This window comes from Arthrobotrys flagrans (assembly GCF_004000055.1).
Source record: "Arthrobotrys flagrans strain CBS H-5679 chromosome Unknown unitig_0, whole genome shotgun sequence".
NCBI lineage: Eukaryota > Fungi > Ascomycota > Orbiliomycetes > Orbiliales > Orbiliaceae > Arthrobotrys > Arthrobotrys flagrans.
In genome coordinates this window covers 7882380-7897251 of record NW_027137550.1, presented here as the reverse complement: position 1 = coordinate 7897251, position 14872 = coordinate 7882380, and the positions used below count along the sequence as shown (strand labels likewise).

At 44.8% G+C, this 14872-nt stretch overlaps 5 protein-coding genes across 5 annotated transcripts; 3 read left to right on the top strand and 2 right to left on the bottom strand.

Moving 5' to 3' along the window:
* Positions 1-3: 3 nt before the first annotated feature.
* On the bottom strand, positions 4-770 carry DFL_005314 (uncharacterized protein; the record flags this gene model as incomplete). Its single annotated transcript, XM_067634554.1, has 2 exons — positions 4-442; positions 706-770. The coding sequence occupies 2 exons, from the start codon at positions 768-770 to the stop codon at positions 4-6; spliced, it is 504 nt and encodes a 167-aa protein (XP_067492611.1).
* Positions 771-1598: 828 nt separating this feature from the next.
* On the bottom strand, positions 1599-2003 carry DFL_005313 (uncharacterized protein; the record flags this gene model as incomplete). The annotated part of the gene is made up of 2 exons (XM_067634553.1): positions 1599-1805; positions 1866-2003. The coding sequence occupies 2 exons, from the start codon at positions 2001-2003 to the stop codon at positions 1599-1601; spliced, it is 345 nt and encodes a 114-aa protein (XP_067492610.1).
* Positions 2004-3355: 1352 nt separating this feature from the next.
* Positions 3356-4879, top strand: DFL_005312 (uncharacterized protein; the record flags this gene model as incomplete). The annotated part of the gene is made up of 1 exon (XM_067634552.1): positions 3356-4879. The coding sequence occupies one exon, from the start codon at positions 3356-3358 to the stop codon at positions 4877-4879; it is 1524 nt and encodes a 507-aa protein (XP_067492609.1).
* Positions 4880-8067: 3188 nt separating this feature from the next.
* On the top strand, positions 8068-10546 carry DFL_005311 (uncharacterized protein; the record flags this gene model as incomplete). The annotated part of the gene is made up of 4 exons (XM_067634551.1): positions 8068-8670; positions 8814-9371; positions 9476-10129; positions 10436-10546. 4 exons carry the CDS (start codon positions 8068-8070, stop codon positions 10544-10546), a joined length of 1926 nt encoding a protein of 641 aa, XP_067492608.1.
* A 2712-nt stretch (positions 10547-13258) lies between these two features.
* On the top strand, positions 13259-14872 carry DFL_005310 (uncharacterized protein; the record flags this gene model as incomplete). Its single annotated transcript, XM_067634550.1, has 2 exons — positions 13259-14221; positions 14279-14872. The coding sequence occupies 2 exons, from the start codon at positions 13259-13261 to the stop codon at positions 14870-14872; spliced, it is 1557 nt and encodes a 518-aa protein (XP_067492607.1).

The following is a 14872-nucleotide window of genomic DNA, read 5'->3' as shown; positions in this document are numbered from 1 at the left end:
TTATCATATCACGATTACGGAATTAAAGGCTTCAATCCTGGATTCGATCCTCTGCGATTTCTTCATAAAGCTAATAAAATTGCCAACAGCTCCCGGGGTTCTGGCGAGGAGGGAATGGAAATTGGCCTCTTGTCTATCGCTGTCTCGACGTAGAACTGCAACTTCCTCGTTCTTCTCGGTTTTGAGGGCGGTGACGAGTTTAACAAACATCATCTTAGTAATTTCGACTTGAGTCACGGCCACTTGTGGGAACTTTAGGTCTCCCTCGGTGACGTTGACGCCTAGCGGAGCATGGAAGAGAGGGCGGCTAGATAGCTTTAGGATTTCTACCTTATCTGGAATTATATTCTCAGCCCCTACATGGATTGCGTACAAGGGAGACGGCTGATGGCTGAGAAGAGCCTCGGGGTGGTTGGTCGCATTGTTTTGAGCCAGTTGGGTACTATAATGGCCCAACGTCCCCAGTAAATAACAGCAGACATCGTGGTTTTTTGTGTCTATATATGATATATATTTCCTATTAGTGCAGTGTCCTATACAACATAGCAATCTCGAAATGTCGTCTCGTGCCCACGAAAAGAGATCGAAGCTAAACTTCGTGGTAGTATCTCACAGTTTTTTGGCAGCTCGGCCGGGAAAATCTATAGACGAAAGACATAAGATACATTTCTTTATCTATATCAAACCAAGAGAAGAAAGACTTACATTTGGAATAGAAGAAACGGTGGTAGTGAAGCAGCTGGGAAGGGCGTAATAGGAGAGGTGAGCATAGTTAGAAAGAAACGCATCATTGTCATATCCAACCCCATATATGGGCTAACCCCCCATGGGTTGCCCTTGCTCCCGTCCACTTCTTCCATCCAGATTCCACACACCCTGCACAACAATTTTACAATGAAAAGAGGAACTGAAGACTAGCTAAGGTTCTACGAATTTATATAAGGATTACATGTAGCTTTCGGCCTAGGTTTGATATAGCGGTCAAACTCGAGTTGATTATGCTTTATCACTTTCTTACGAACGAGATAGACGAGACCGGTTGCTAGACGTATAAGACGGTGAGTTGCTGTAGTATTTTGCATGGCCTCGCGGTTCGACAGGGTCTTTGGACGGGGCAGCATTACAGGGACATGAGGTTTTTGATAGAAAGGAGATATAAATGTATTCATATGTCCCCTTTATCTCTACGTAAGTATCTAGATCCTCGAATTAAAGACCGTGCATGTCGTCAACGTGCAACTTCAGATCAACATTTCCGGTTTGAAGTCGAATTACCATTTTGGGTGGATATCAAAACACAACAGAAACGCGATGTGTTGATATCACAACTAGCCTTAGCTTAACACTGGGCTTCACATTTAGATCTGTGTACGATTTTCTACATGCCATGTTACCGGCGTTCGGAGTCTGTAGTTTGTTATAGGAAGCAATGAAACAAAATTTCAATTCTGATTGGTGATGGTACTAAAAAAAGAGAAAGGGCAAAAGTAAAAGGTACCAAAGGGAAACGAAGTCCTGCGGCCACTACTAAAGCAGGCCTAATCCTACAACATCTTCGCATCTTTAATAAAATAAAAAAAGTGTGAAGGCCGGAGCCCTTAGTCTCTCAAGCCCCGCAAAGCCTCCAATTGGGTTGCCAGTAGCTGGGGGATATTAGAGTTAAGGTCCCCGAGAATCCTCTCAATGACATCGTTCAGCAAGGGAAACTTCCTCATCACCCTCGCCCAGATTGTGCACCCCTCTTCATAAAACTCGTTGTCGAGATCGTCAATTCTATCCCTCAACTTTCGTAGTCCGACGGCAAGCTTCCCATATCAAAGGTTTTCTCGCATTCGAGGAACCAGTTTGCGGCTTTCGCGACGCACCTTGACCATGATCTTCTGGGCGTCTTCTTTTTCGAACTCCCAGGCTTTTTGTGCGTCATTAGAGGCGGGGGACGCGAGCTTTTCAGCCAAGATTTCCACGAAAGCTTCACGGAAAGCCGTGGCGGTCTTGGTGAGCATTTTGGACATGGGAGGTGGAAGAACTAAGTGTTCGATATTAGCCGTTGATCATTTGTTCCGGATTTTGGAGTGAAGTGGCATGGTCGGATTGCATTGCGTAACTGGTTGGAGACATATTGAGGTTAAAGGTGAAGGAGGAGGAGAAATGGGCAGTATCGAAGCAATTAGTGGATTGAAAGGAAATAACGCGTCTTCTACGAGCTGGTTATGAGATTGGATGAAAGTGATGGCAAGCTAGAAAGGAGGAAGAGAGTGGATTCGAGGCTAGAAGAGACACGATATCACATATGTTTGTATGAATATTACGATACTCGGCAATCATGTTGAAAGTGAATTTTCATAGCCGACGAAGTAGAATACCAAATCAATCACTTGTATGGACTCGGAAATCTAGAAAGTTCTTAGCCAAATGGCAATATAATTTTAATTAGGAGTAGTCTGTAATTTGTATAATATTGTAGTCACAGGACATATCGTCTTACCTCCCTCTGAAGTATTTGGATTAATACTCCTTCGAGTATATTAACCCCGTTCATGCACTTGATTAATAGTTAGAACATACCAGCCATAATTTTCATATACCAAAGTACCCATATAGCGATTGGCCTTGAACCTGTAGACATCAAGCGTTGCCATGGCTGTTGAGAAATATCAAAAAATTCAATTCTCTTCCTCTTCTCTTCCTCCTCCTCTCAACTCACTTCAACTCGACAACCTCCATCAAACATCAACATCACCAACATCGCCAGCATCATAAACTAACCAACAGCCCCACCCGAATCTACTAATTGCTCTTCTTCTCCTTCTCCCCCATCAAAATATTTCGTGTATCTCAGCTATCTCCCCTGCTGACTGTACGAGTATTCCTTCTCCTTCTTCTGCAATATCCCATAATCTATCTCTAGCCTCCATTTAATCAGCTTCGTCCTCTACGATCCGTCGGCTCTCTTCCATGTCCGTTGCAGAGAAGAAATAAAATAGATATCCATAACTCTATTGCTTCCCTCTTCTCCTCCTCCTTCGCTTAAGCTCTTCGCCTCTTAGGTAGTCTCTTGTCTGGAGCCTATCGCAGGTCATTATTAGCGAGCAGCGGCTTTTTACTGTCTGATTGCTTTCCTACACCCCTAAATCCTTTTAGCCTTCGAATTTAAATTTTGAGGGACATACTTGTAATACGAGTTTATCTCGATCATGGTAAGATACCTCATCCTTAACCATCAATTCATTCGTTCCCGTACCTTCGACAAGCATCGATGGATCGATAATAAATAGCTCGTTTCCAAGGTACCTGGCTAAATGCTAATACTATCTACCCCCCTCTAAAGCCGAATCGAACAGTCCCAAAATCACATATGGCGGCAACGGCCCAGCTGGCGGCGCTGGAAACCCGCCCTCCACGTATCCGACACACGCCACCTGCCCTCCCAACTCTCCCAACATCTAAGCCTGGTAGAGATCCATTGACAGAGGCCGATTTCCTCTGGGCCAGCTGCCCAGAAAGCTACCGAACAGCTCACCTCCTCTACCAACCACTCATGCAAACCTTAATCAGGTTTTGTCCGGAGTTCGACTGGAGTAGGCTCCTACAATGGATCAACCACTACAAACTTCGTCGCCGAAATCGAGATTTTCGATCATATCTGCGTGCGGAAGACATTGAGTCCTTCATCGACTACATGCTCAAGTATCACCCGGTCAAGAATTCAGGTGACATTGCAAAAAAATTGGATGCACATTCGCTTGAGAAGGACCTGGTCGTTTATTTCTCTAAGTGGGATGCGATCTTAATGGAGGAGCGCGTTAAGAGAAAGGTCACAAGGCTTGCCCAGAAGCAGCCGTCTGCTAGTGTCTCAAGCAATGCAACTCTCCCACCGCCCTTTGCAAGCGGATCGAACGACCCTCAGCCACAATCACCACCTTCGCCTTCCTGTCGCACTCCTGACTGCAATTCTCCACAAGCACCACCCGGCATTGCTGTTAAGGACAACGGATTCGAATTGCCGCAGAAATATCGTCTTCTTATCACCAATTTTGTCAAGGATGCTATCGATAGGGTCACTCGAGCCATGTTGGCCATCCATACCACGATGTATGGTGAAAGACGATCCCCGACTCCTGATATATACGACGAATCAGAATTACAGGACCAACCCACCGTCATCGGAACCAATATTCGACAGTCATCTCCAACTAACCAACCAGATTCCCGTGTTTCTTCAGCCGAGGATACAGAGAAAAAATCCCCCACATCTCCCACTTCGGAAGCCAAAATAACTATCAAAAAGCCGATTTGTCCCTCTTCGCCCACCAAAACACCAGAGAGCGACAACTCTTCTCCTCCCCACAAGACACTTTCACCGCAGGAGAAAGAAGCCATGAAGAAGTACCTCCTCGCCCATGACATGATTAAGAAACGGGCTAAAGAGGCCGGTCAATCCGTTGACGGCACTTTCTCTTTCAGTTCGTCGTTCCGACAGCGACTTGCTGAAGTCAAACGCCCACACTCGGCATTTTGCTTCAAGTGTCCAAAGACTGAGGCTGCCGACCTGGTCTACAGCCCCCCCATCTGGCAGCCAAAGCCGGTTTCCCCGCATGCTCAAGCTAAAATCTACGGTATGCATCAATACAATGTCCCAGACGACAACCACAACCCACCACTCCCTATCGAGCCTCAGCCAGTCTACGAGAATACTAACCCATACGCCACTTTTCCTCGCTCCAACGTCACCTATCCTAATTTTCCCATCATGAACTATGTTTGGGAATATGCAGTTCCTATTGGACCCGAGACTACTCCACATATTGCAATGTTCGCTAGCCAACGCCGTGAGAAGGAACGAGGAGAAACAGATACTATGCTTCGACATTGCTCCTGAGGATACCTTGGGTCCTTGACATGCGTAGCAACGTTTACGACTAGAATAACACATACTTCGTGGTCTTTTTCATCTGCTCAAGAGGAGCACATTGTTGGATATCTGTTACTCCCACTATAGATTGAGTTAAGATTCCTTCTATGATCGTGAATACTATGAAAGCGCCGATTTAATATTTTTCCTTGACTATCCCCCGTTTTGCCCTGAGTGTTTTCTCTAAACCTCCGAAATACTCTTCATCAGCATCACACTTTACCTCCTTTAACTTATTATGTATTGCCCTCAATGTCTTTCTTACATTGATGGCCTGTATTTTACTTTCACCCATTTCTCGGCGTTGAATTCGTTGCATTCTCCTCAGCCTCCCTTTTTCCCCTTCTTATTCTCATTCAGTGTATGATAATATAATTATACTTCTATTTTTTCAGGGAACATCTTGGTGTTGAATACAGACGTGGATGATTTTCATTCTTATCTTTTATTGCTTTGAGCTCTCCAGCGTTCGCCTTGTATTCTTTTCTCTTTATTTCTATGATTACGTATTGTATTGATACCTGTGTGAACAAGTCGTCATAGGCCTCGTTTCGGAGTATGTATCCGTCGAATCATGACTACTTCCCGATCGATTAGGAACGACGAGCTCGTCGATGTGATGAAACGAGTTAGGACGCCGGATCAGGTCGGTTCTATACCGATGATACCCATATCCACTGCTGATAATATTAATTAAGAGGTGGTTTATTGGATGTACTTGGACTGAGTTTATGTTACACTGAAGCTTGGGTGTGGAAAGTTCTAGAATGTTACACCAGTGGTTTTTTGGGGGGTGTGCAAATAAAAGCATTTTACGCTGGGAACTTAACTATGCGTTAGCTATGGTGTATACGCGGGTAGCTCTGGAGCTGTGCGTGGAATGTAGGACATTTGGGTTCGTGGGACCGCAGTTTTTCTTTTTTCTTTTTTCTTTTTTTCTGGGACTTTCGACAGCGGGTTTCTGCATGAGTTTTGTTGGGGTGGATGTGGGGGAGTGTGGTACGGTAGGTGGCAAGTGGGCTTATACATGCATATTGTAGCCATGAAGTAGCTAGCTACTATACTGGGAAATATATATAGGACTAACGTATGGGCCTTCGTAACGTCTGCTCGTATTATCTAGATCTAGGTATCCACGGGTTTGTATCTTATAGGCTACACCGCCGGGTGGGGTCTGGTTTACGAGACAATCTATAGGTTGGTAATTATAATTGGTATTCCCATTTACCATGCTGGTTTGAAGTAGAATGGTGTGGTAAGGTGTAGATGATGTTATTGCAGGATCTAGATATCTATAGCTACCACCGTGGCATTTTGAGGGGGGCGGGCGTACAGATCGATCGGTGGGTAGAATATCTATCTGGTGGTGAGTAGTCGAGTGATGTAGGTTCTTTTATGTAGATCAATAGATCCTGTCATACATGTATGTACATTGGCCTAGTAGCAGTCATGACCATGCATTGATACTAGTCTAGTATAGGATCTTTTTTCTTTTCTTCCGGATTTGGTTCGCTTTGATGGCGGTAGTACAGGGTGTTAGGTGACCAGTAGGATAAATTACCGTGTGTATTTTCTGTATATAGCTTAGTGTAGTGTAGAATCTACATCAAAGTCAACCGGTACGCGGGGAGTGAGTGATTATGATCTATCATTGGTCTAGTATTTACCGTGTGGCCAGATGTTCTGCCAACGCATCTGCATGCCGATATCGCAGAGAAACTACGTATAACATGTATATAGAGCTAGTTAATAAGAAGAGGCTAGGGTAGCGTGGTATTGTGCGTACCCTGATCAATGACATTTAGGAGAGAGGGAATAGATCTATTGAGGCAGTGGTGGTGGCGCGAGGTAGTTATGCGGTGTAACATACATGGCATAGTGATGATCCTTGGTATACTTAGAATGATAGGAGAGGATCGATGATCATAAGTTTTTTTTTTTTCCTTTTCCATTCGCTTCGGATTTGGCTTTGGGTTTTAAACTTTAGCTTTAGATTTTATGATTTGGTGGTTGAGGGGGTGGGTTCTTTATACATGGGCATAATACGGGGTACCGGGGATGGAAGTATACCTCTGGGGGAAGGACGAGTACAATTCTCATGTTATACAGGGACTACTATATTCAGAGGCCATGTTTGATGCAATGCCGCATATATTCGGTATATCGTCGAATAGGATACATCCTGTCTACCATTTCAAAGAAATGCCGAACCAAAATGTGTGTTGTCTGACCCAAAATCCAACAATTCACCATATTCGGTAGTCTCGAGGCCAGACGACGCCAAATTCATCCGTGTCCTTTCGACATTTCCCGGGACCATCGCCAGCCATCTCTATGCATCTTCACCGTCCAAAAGCTTCATGATCACTCCCCCATTAGTAACATCAGCCATAAGATGTCCTCCAAACGAAAAGATAAACCAAAATCCAAGGATAAACCCAAAAAACCCTACCACATAAAACGCTCCGACCTAGATCTAGAATTCTACGAACAGCAACAAGATCAAAAGTCCTTTTCTCTCCTATTCTCCCGCTCCCTCAATTCATTGCTCCATTCAAAGCAGTTTTATATATATCTATTATTACAGGGTATATTGGCATGGTGGAGACTAGGACAGGTGTTTTTTTGTATTGGGATATTGTGGATGATGTATGCGAATACGTCTAGGTTGAAGAGGAAGGAAGGGGAGAAGAGTAGTTGGAGTATATTTAATGAGGGGTTTGAAGCGTATGTTTTTTCTTATATATATACCCCCTTTGTGATGTCTGGGTACGAGACCAGGGCTAAATCTTTTATAGGATTGAAGGGTCGACGGATATGGAGGCTGTGGAGAGGGAGATTCGGTCGAGGGGATTGATATGATACTATCATATTATATACAAGGGATACTGTATAAGAGCGTTGGAACAGAGGAGAGAATATATGATCCCAGGTGATGTTTTTTATATATTAAATATCTTGATGTAATATTTTATTGAAGTTCTGCACAATTTGTGGCGATACATTAAGTCTCCCGCAGAGCCTCAACCGCCAAGCCTCTACCAAAAGAAGCTTGAACCCGCCACACAACGACGTCGACTCACATCGCCATACATAACCACCAACCTCCAGACGACATACCTTTACACGTACGTGTAAGGAAAGAAAAGACAATCATGTCGTCAAGTAATCAATATAGAGACCGATCGGACCGATACGGCGACAATCGAAATCGCAAACGTTCACGATCAGGCTCACCACCCCCGTGGCGCGAACGTGACAAACCTTCATCATCATCCCGTCGCGATCGCGATCGTGATTCAGAACGACATCACCACAGCAGGTCAGATCGAAGAGATGGCGAAAGAGGAGACAACAGACGAAACCGAGACGGAGATAGAGACACCCACCGCGACCGGCGCGACCAAGACTCCTTCGCCAAAGAACAAACCCGACGAAACGCCTTACAAGAAGAAGAACAAATGCGAGAATGGGTATCCCAAGAAGACGTATTTGTCCTAAAACAAGCGAAAAAAAAGGCGGAGATTAGAGTAAAAGAAGGACGTGCGAAACCGATCGATTTCCTAGCGGTAAATCTTAGGGTTATTGATAAAGATAGGAATCCTTTGGATGATGAGATTGATGATGCGGATTTGGATATCGTCGATCCTGAGGGTGTGTTCGAGGGACTAAGCGATGGGGAACTTGAGGCGTTGGAGAAGGATATTGGGATATACTTGGATTTGGAGACGAATAAGGAGAATAAGGAGTATTGGGTGGTATGTCCGTCTTTTTCTTTTCTTTTTCGATTCTCTTCTTTCCTTTGAAAATAAAATTATCGAAAGAGGAATGTTTGGATGGTTGTATTACTGTTGTGATATCTCTGAGCCTCGAGCGCTAACATCACATTCGAGAATACCAGACAATGAAAGTAATCTGTCAGGACCGACAACGAAAATCCAAAGCAGCTGCACCCGAAGGCCGAGCAGTAAGCTCAGTATCAACCGACATCGATAAACTCCTCTCAAACAAATCCCTAACCGAACTAGAAACCCTCGAAAAGCAAATAACCAAAAAACTCAGATCCAACGAACCTATCGATGTCGACTATTGGGAGCAACTGCTACGAAGTCTGATTGTTTGGAAGGCAAAAGCTCGTTTGAAAAAGGTTTATGAATCGGTTATTAATAGTAGACTTGAGATGTTGAGGAAACAGCAGAAGGAGGAGGCTGAGAATATTAGGAGGAAATTGGAGGTTGTCCTTGCTGGGCCGTTACCCGTTGATGAGGTTGAAGAGGAGGGGGATGGCACGGTTGGTGAGAGTGCAAGACGGGATGGGGGAAATGCTAGCAGACAGCCGCTTAAAGAGAGGAAGCCAATCCAATACACACGGGATATGGACCCAGAGCCTATGCTGAAGTTATCCTATGAAGACAGAAGCCTAGAGCAAATGGACGAGAAAGAGTTCCTTCGTAAATTGGTGAGTACCGCAACTGCGGACCCCTTCGTGATCATACATGAAACAGCTATCGTTTAACAAATAGATGCACTAACAAGTCCCCCTTGTTTTTTCTGTGCCCTTAGACCGCCGAAAGGCTGAAAGTTTTAAAACTTGGTTACGTCCCCATCAAGCGAGGTGTAGCTGCCGGTCACGAAAAACCCAAAGACGGCGGCCGTAACAGAAATAGATCATCAGCGAATGATGCCGCCGGCGCCAGCGGCGGTGCGATCTCCCGCTTCAGCGCCATCCCCAACGACGACTTCTCACAAGCCACCCGAGCCCTCTACGAGCGAGAAGTCGCGAGAGGCGTAGGTGATAATGAGGAAATCTTCGCAACCGAAGAAGAAGTCCAAACTGCGTCGAAATCATCATGGGCGAGTAAATACCGACCCCGAAAACCCCGTTACTTCAACCGTGTACAAATGGGGTACGAATGGAATAAATATAACCAGACACATTATGATCATGATAATCCGCCTCCGAAGGTGGTTCAGGGGTATAAGTTCAATATCTTCTATCCTGATTTGATTGATAAAACCAAAGCGCCGACTTATCGGATTGAAAGGGAAGGGGGCAGGAAGAGGGGGCAGTCTTTTGCGCCGGCGGGGGAGGATGATACTTGTTTGATAAGGTTTATTGCGGGGGCGCCGTACGAGGATATCGCATTTAGGATTGTGGATAAGGAATGGGATTATTCTGCTAAAAGGGAGAGGGGGTTTAGAAGTTCTTTTGAAAAAGTAAGTTCCAAATCTTTTTTTCTATTCTTACTTTGTCGTTAGCGATGTCTGGGTAGGAGGAGAGCCGTTTCTTCCCTTTTGGATATTTTTAGTATTTCGAAATGTTTTCTTTGGGAGAGGGAGGGAGGCAGGGGCAACTGAATGCTGGATCCCGTGTGATCGTTTGAAAGTTTCAGAATAGCGAGTGCAATTGCAGAATACCCAGTTTGATTATTGCGTTATTGCATGCAAAGCTTCATTCTTACGGGTTAGGCAAAGTTGTAAATTCCCACACAGTGTGGCTAACGTTTGGGATGAAATCTACAGGGAATCCTACAACTCCATTTTCAGCTGAAGAAGGTACGTCAATCACCATTGGATGTGTTTCATTTCCATTCAACCACAAAGGAACGGTTCGAAACCATGGCAAAGGGCTAACATCTTTTTTTTTCTCCTCACAGATATACTACAGGAAATAACCACCCTATCATCCTCTTGCCGAGTGTTGACGATATAGGCGGCGTCATCATTCTAGAAACGAGCCTCGACCGCGAATATTGGGATAAATGAAATTTGCGAATTAGGTATCTCGATACTCGCATATCTTTCAAAGCGGGTCGAAACCTCCATTCTAGCGCATGCATATGGCCTTTTTCAGGTAAACAGCCGGAATTGCAGGCGGCAGTGTCAGTTGGTTTTTTTCGGGTCGGTTCCAATTCGTTTTTTTTTTTCTTTGCCTAAAAGCTTTGTAGCTGTCATTCATGTCTGCAGTCTGCGTAGCATTTCCAATCACAAAGGAAACCAACTGGCGAATCAAAGTATTAGAAAATATTGAATTTTCGAAGCCTCGTCATATATCACATTTTACAATTTTGGGAATTGAAGATGTTGGGTTTTTTTGGGAGTGGCTTATGTGGCAGTTAAGAAAAACCTCACGAGTTTGCGTAGGCACTTCGAAAGTTTGTGGACGATATAGTTGGTACCATTTCAATTTTGTACAGAATCGGTATGGTTAGTGTAAGAGAGGCAAAGTATTGCCGTTTATTGTGAAACTTGCGGACAATGCCGTTCCTGAGCCGCTTTTCTGGATACCAGTGCACGAATGCAGTGTGTATGATCCAATTAAAAGTGGTGGTTTTAACGGTCGCCTGTGAAAGTGAAGCCGAGACATGGAAAATGGTCGGAACTTCTCATAACGGCGGCGAAGCCAGCTGTCGGGCAAGTATCGATACTTTAGTACCTAACTAGGTGGGTAGACCTAATATTGTAATCTACACTTCATATGAAACGCGGCCAGTCAAGGTGACTGACTGCACCAGCGAACGTTTTTTAGATACCTCTCCCATTACCTAGCTCAAGTTTGTGCTATGATTGCACCAGTTTGTCAAACAGACCATTTTGGAAAGGGCAAACAATGCCGCACAATGCCGCACACATTCTGGCCAATGGTAGGCAATTATTTGGGTCTTGGCAACAGGGGTTGTGAACTAGCTTGGCATGCATGTGCAACCGGGGGGGTATAATGTGGGTATATTAGAGATGTCTTGCACACATGATGCCAAATCCCTGGTCTGGCAGGCTAGTCAGTGAGTCTGGCGAGTGTATACTGGAAACCTTCATTCTTTTCTTTGTGAATTATCTTGTGGGATAGATAGACATATAATAGGCCCTCATGGCTTCACAATTACTCTTGTTCAATACCAGATCAGACAGAAAATACAGTATATCAGAGCATCTTATATAAATTTACTATCTATATATATATCTTCAACATCGAACTTCAGAGAAAAAAACTCTTCTTCTTTATCTTGTTCATTCTAAACGATTCGAGAGTCAACCGACATCGCACCGGTTCCTTAACCAGTTCCTCATAAGTACCCTCGGGGTACTTTACTTTACTATTTCTTTTTGGGCTTTTTGGGCCAGACATTTCGGCTAGTCGATTCATTAGTCCCGGTTCTCCACAGCAAAGAAAACCGGTACCTGAGCTAGCGTAGTTCGGTCGACGTACATCACAGACAGGCGTTAGATATTGCAGCCCAGTGCGTGCACCTTGGCCTGCCCTGTCTTGTGAATGCAGCTCCGGTTTCATAGTCACCCTCACATCAGCTCCCCACAGCTTGAGTACTTCTTATTTCATACTCTGGTTCAGTATACTATAAGTTTCCCATCTCACACATCTGCTATATTTCTTGCTTTTTTGGGGGGTTTTTCGTTCCTGGAAAAACAAAGCATCCCGATCGAAATATTGCTACGGCATTGCTGGGACACAATAGTTGCTTTTCCTCTTGTCTCCTCAGCCTGTTAACTGTTACCGGTTCTGGCCTGAGATTGAATACACCAGCCCACCAACACAAAATCTAAAATACATCCGCACAAGTAGTTCTTAGAGCAGACAGACCACATTATAATATAACCACCACCCTTCCCTCGTTACTAGACCAGGAACTACTACGACTCAAAACTTCTTTCTTTAAATCTCTCCCCTCTCTCTTCTTTTTCGGATCTATAGACTTTTCTCATCCAACTTTCCTTTACCGATCTTAGATCTTCGAAAGAACTTCTAGAAAGGCAGGCGCTCTCACAATACTACCTGGCTGGGCCCTTTCTCTCTTTGTCTCGGGTAGAAGCATCTATCACTATCCTCCCACCACAACTGCGACTGCAACTGCAACTTGCTCTCCGGCGCCCTTTATCACCATTGGACGTGCTTTCTTCGGCAAAAAAGCTACTACCCGAGCCATCCGTAGTTTTTTTTTTTAGTTTCGTAGCCGCATCGTCATCTTTTTTTTTTTTTTGTTCAACTTCCCGACGTTCTACCAAATTCGTCTTCGCCCCGCCGGTTACAAGTGTACCCTGATCATTTATCCACACAGAGCCACTTCATTTTCTTCTCTCGCCTACACACCCTCCGCTGCAGCTAGCAAAAATACCAAGCCTACGGGAGCTCATATTCACCCTTGTATAACGTATCAAGGGAGTATTTCTTTTTAGTAACAAAAAAAGAAAGGAAGGAAATAAAGAAAAAAGAGCAAAAGGAGATAATATAAGGTTTTCCCTGGTAATAGCAGAAAGCAACGGGCGACGTCCGCACGGAGGAAATACGTATTGTCCGCCTTGCATATATACCGAAACCACAAAGTGGAGAACATGGCTACTACTCTTAACCTAGGTGAGGGTCAGGAGACTACTGTTGATGCCACTGTGCTAGCCCAGCATCAAACAGAAACTTCTTCTCTTTATATTCCGAGAAAGTACCGGCGTTATAATAAACCCCAATCCCAACCTGCTCAACCTCAAATCCCACAATATCATCACTCTCATCCAACAAATTATCCTATTCCTCCAACTGTCCTTCCTTCACAGTCATCTTCCTCTTCTCATCATCGTCATATCCGACATCCTTCAGAATCATCTTCAGTAAACGACACATCAAATATGGTTTGGGAACAGGCCCGTCTATCATCTTCGACATCCGAACCTATCTTCCCTCCTCAAATGACGCATACACACTGTGGAAAAAGTCTAGGTGACCAGATGTTTTCCATGGTACCTGGGGTCTCGCCGCCCTTCGTTACGACTCTACCTGAAGATATCAATCCCACTACAATCACATACGGAAGGAGTAATTCCGTACCTTTATTCGCTCCTCAATACAACATGCAAGTTGCACCGGGATATAGTCCGGAGCAACTAGAATTCGAATCTCTGATGCATCAACAGATGGGGGACGTCTCCCCCAACTATTTCATGCAGACGAGTCAGTGGACACCACCACTATCACAACTACATGTCGGAGACGAATTTTACGGTCAATCTATGATGGACGGTTCAGTAATGGGACCGGGAACACCACCTGGCTCTGTATATGAGACTGGGACAAGAGAAATCAGTCTCATGACTCAGTCGTATCATCCTGCGGACCAGAGTTATTCGGAAGAAAACATGCCTTCTTATGCAGAAATGATATATATGGCACTTATGAGCGCACCAAATCACCAGATGCATTTGCAGGATATCTATCAATGGTTCAGAGATACCTATCCGAAGTTTAGGCACGATCAGACTAAAGGATGGATGAACTCCATCCGACACAATCTTTCCATGAACGGGGTAAGTATCAAATAACTATTGGCTGCTGTTCAAATTACTAATAAAAAAATATAATAGGCTTTCGTTAAGGTCGAGAGACAGAACGGCGAGTCTGGAAAGGGATTTATGTGGCTCCTCGCCCCCGCTGCCGTCGAGGGTGGCATCAAATCCACAACCAGATATCGCAAGCAGGGCAAAGCAGGCGAAAGAGTCACTTTGACTCCAGATGCATCGTATAGTTGCTATGTCACTCCAAAGCGGAATAGAGCCGGCAAGAGAATACAAACAAAGGCAAGACGATCTCGAACTGCAATAAACAAGCTTCAACACAGACAGCATATTGACCAACAGCCCAAACAGCAGCTCGAATCAACTTCATTCTCTGAATTCGATAGCGCCAGCAGCATGGTTCATACACCAGTCAGCAGCGATGGGAATCCATTGACCCCTGATGTCTCATCTCGCAGCTCTGAGGGTTTCTCTGAGACCCTCAGCGTTGGTTCCCGCCATGCGACGCCAGCTTTACGAGCCACCGAATGGCAGTCGCCAGCTTCGGCTCACGGACACGCCTCCCCATTCTGCATGAGCGATGATGATGGGTTCTGCGCTCCCTTCGAACAAACCCAATACTACCCCTCATACGACCCCGATTTCGACCACCATACTTATTAA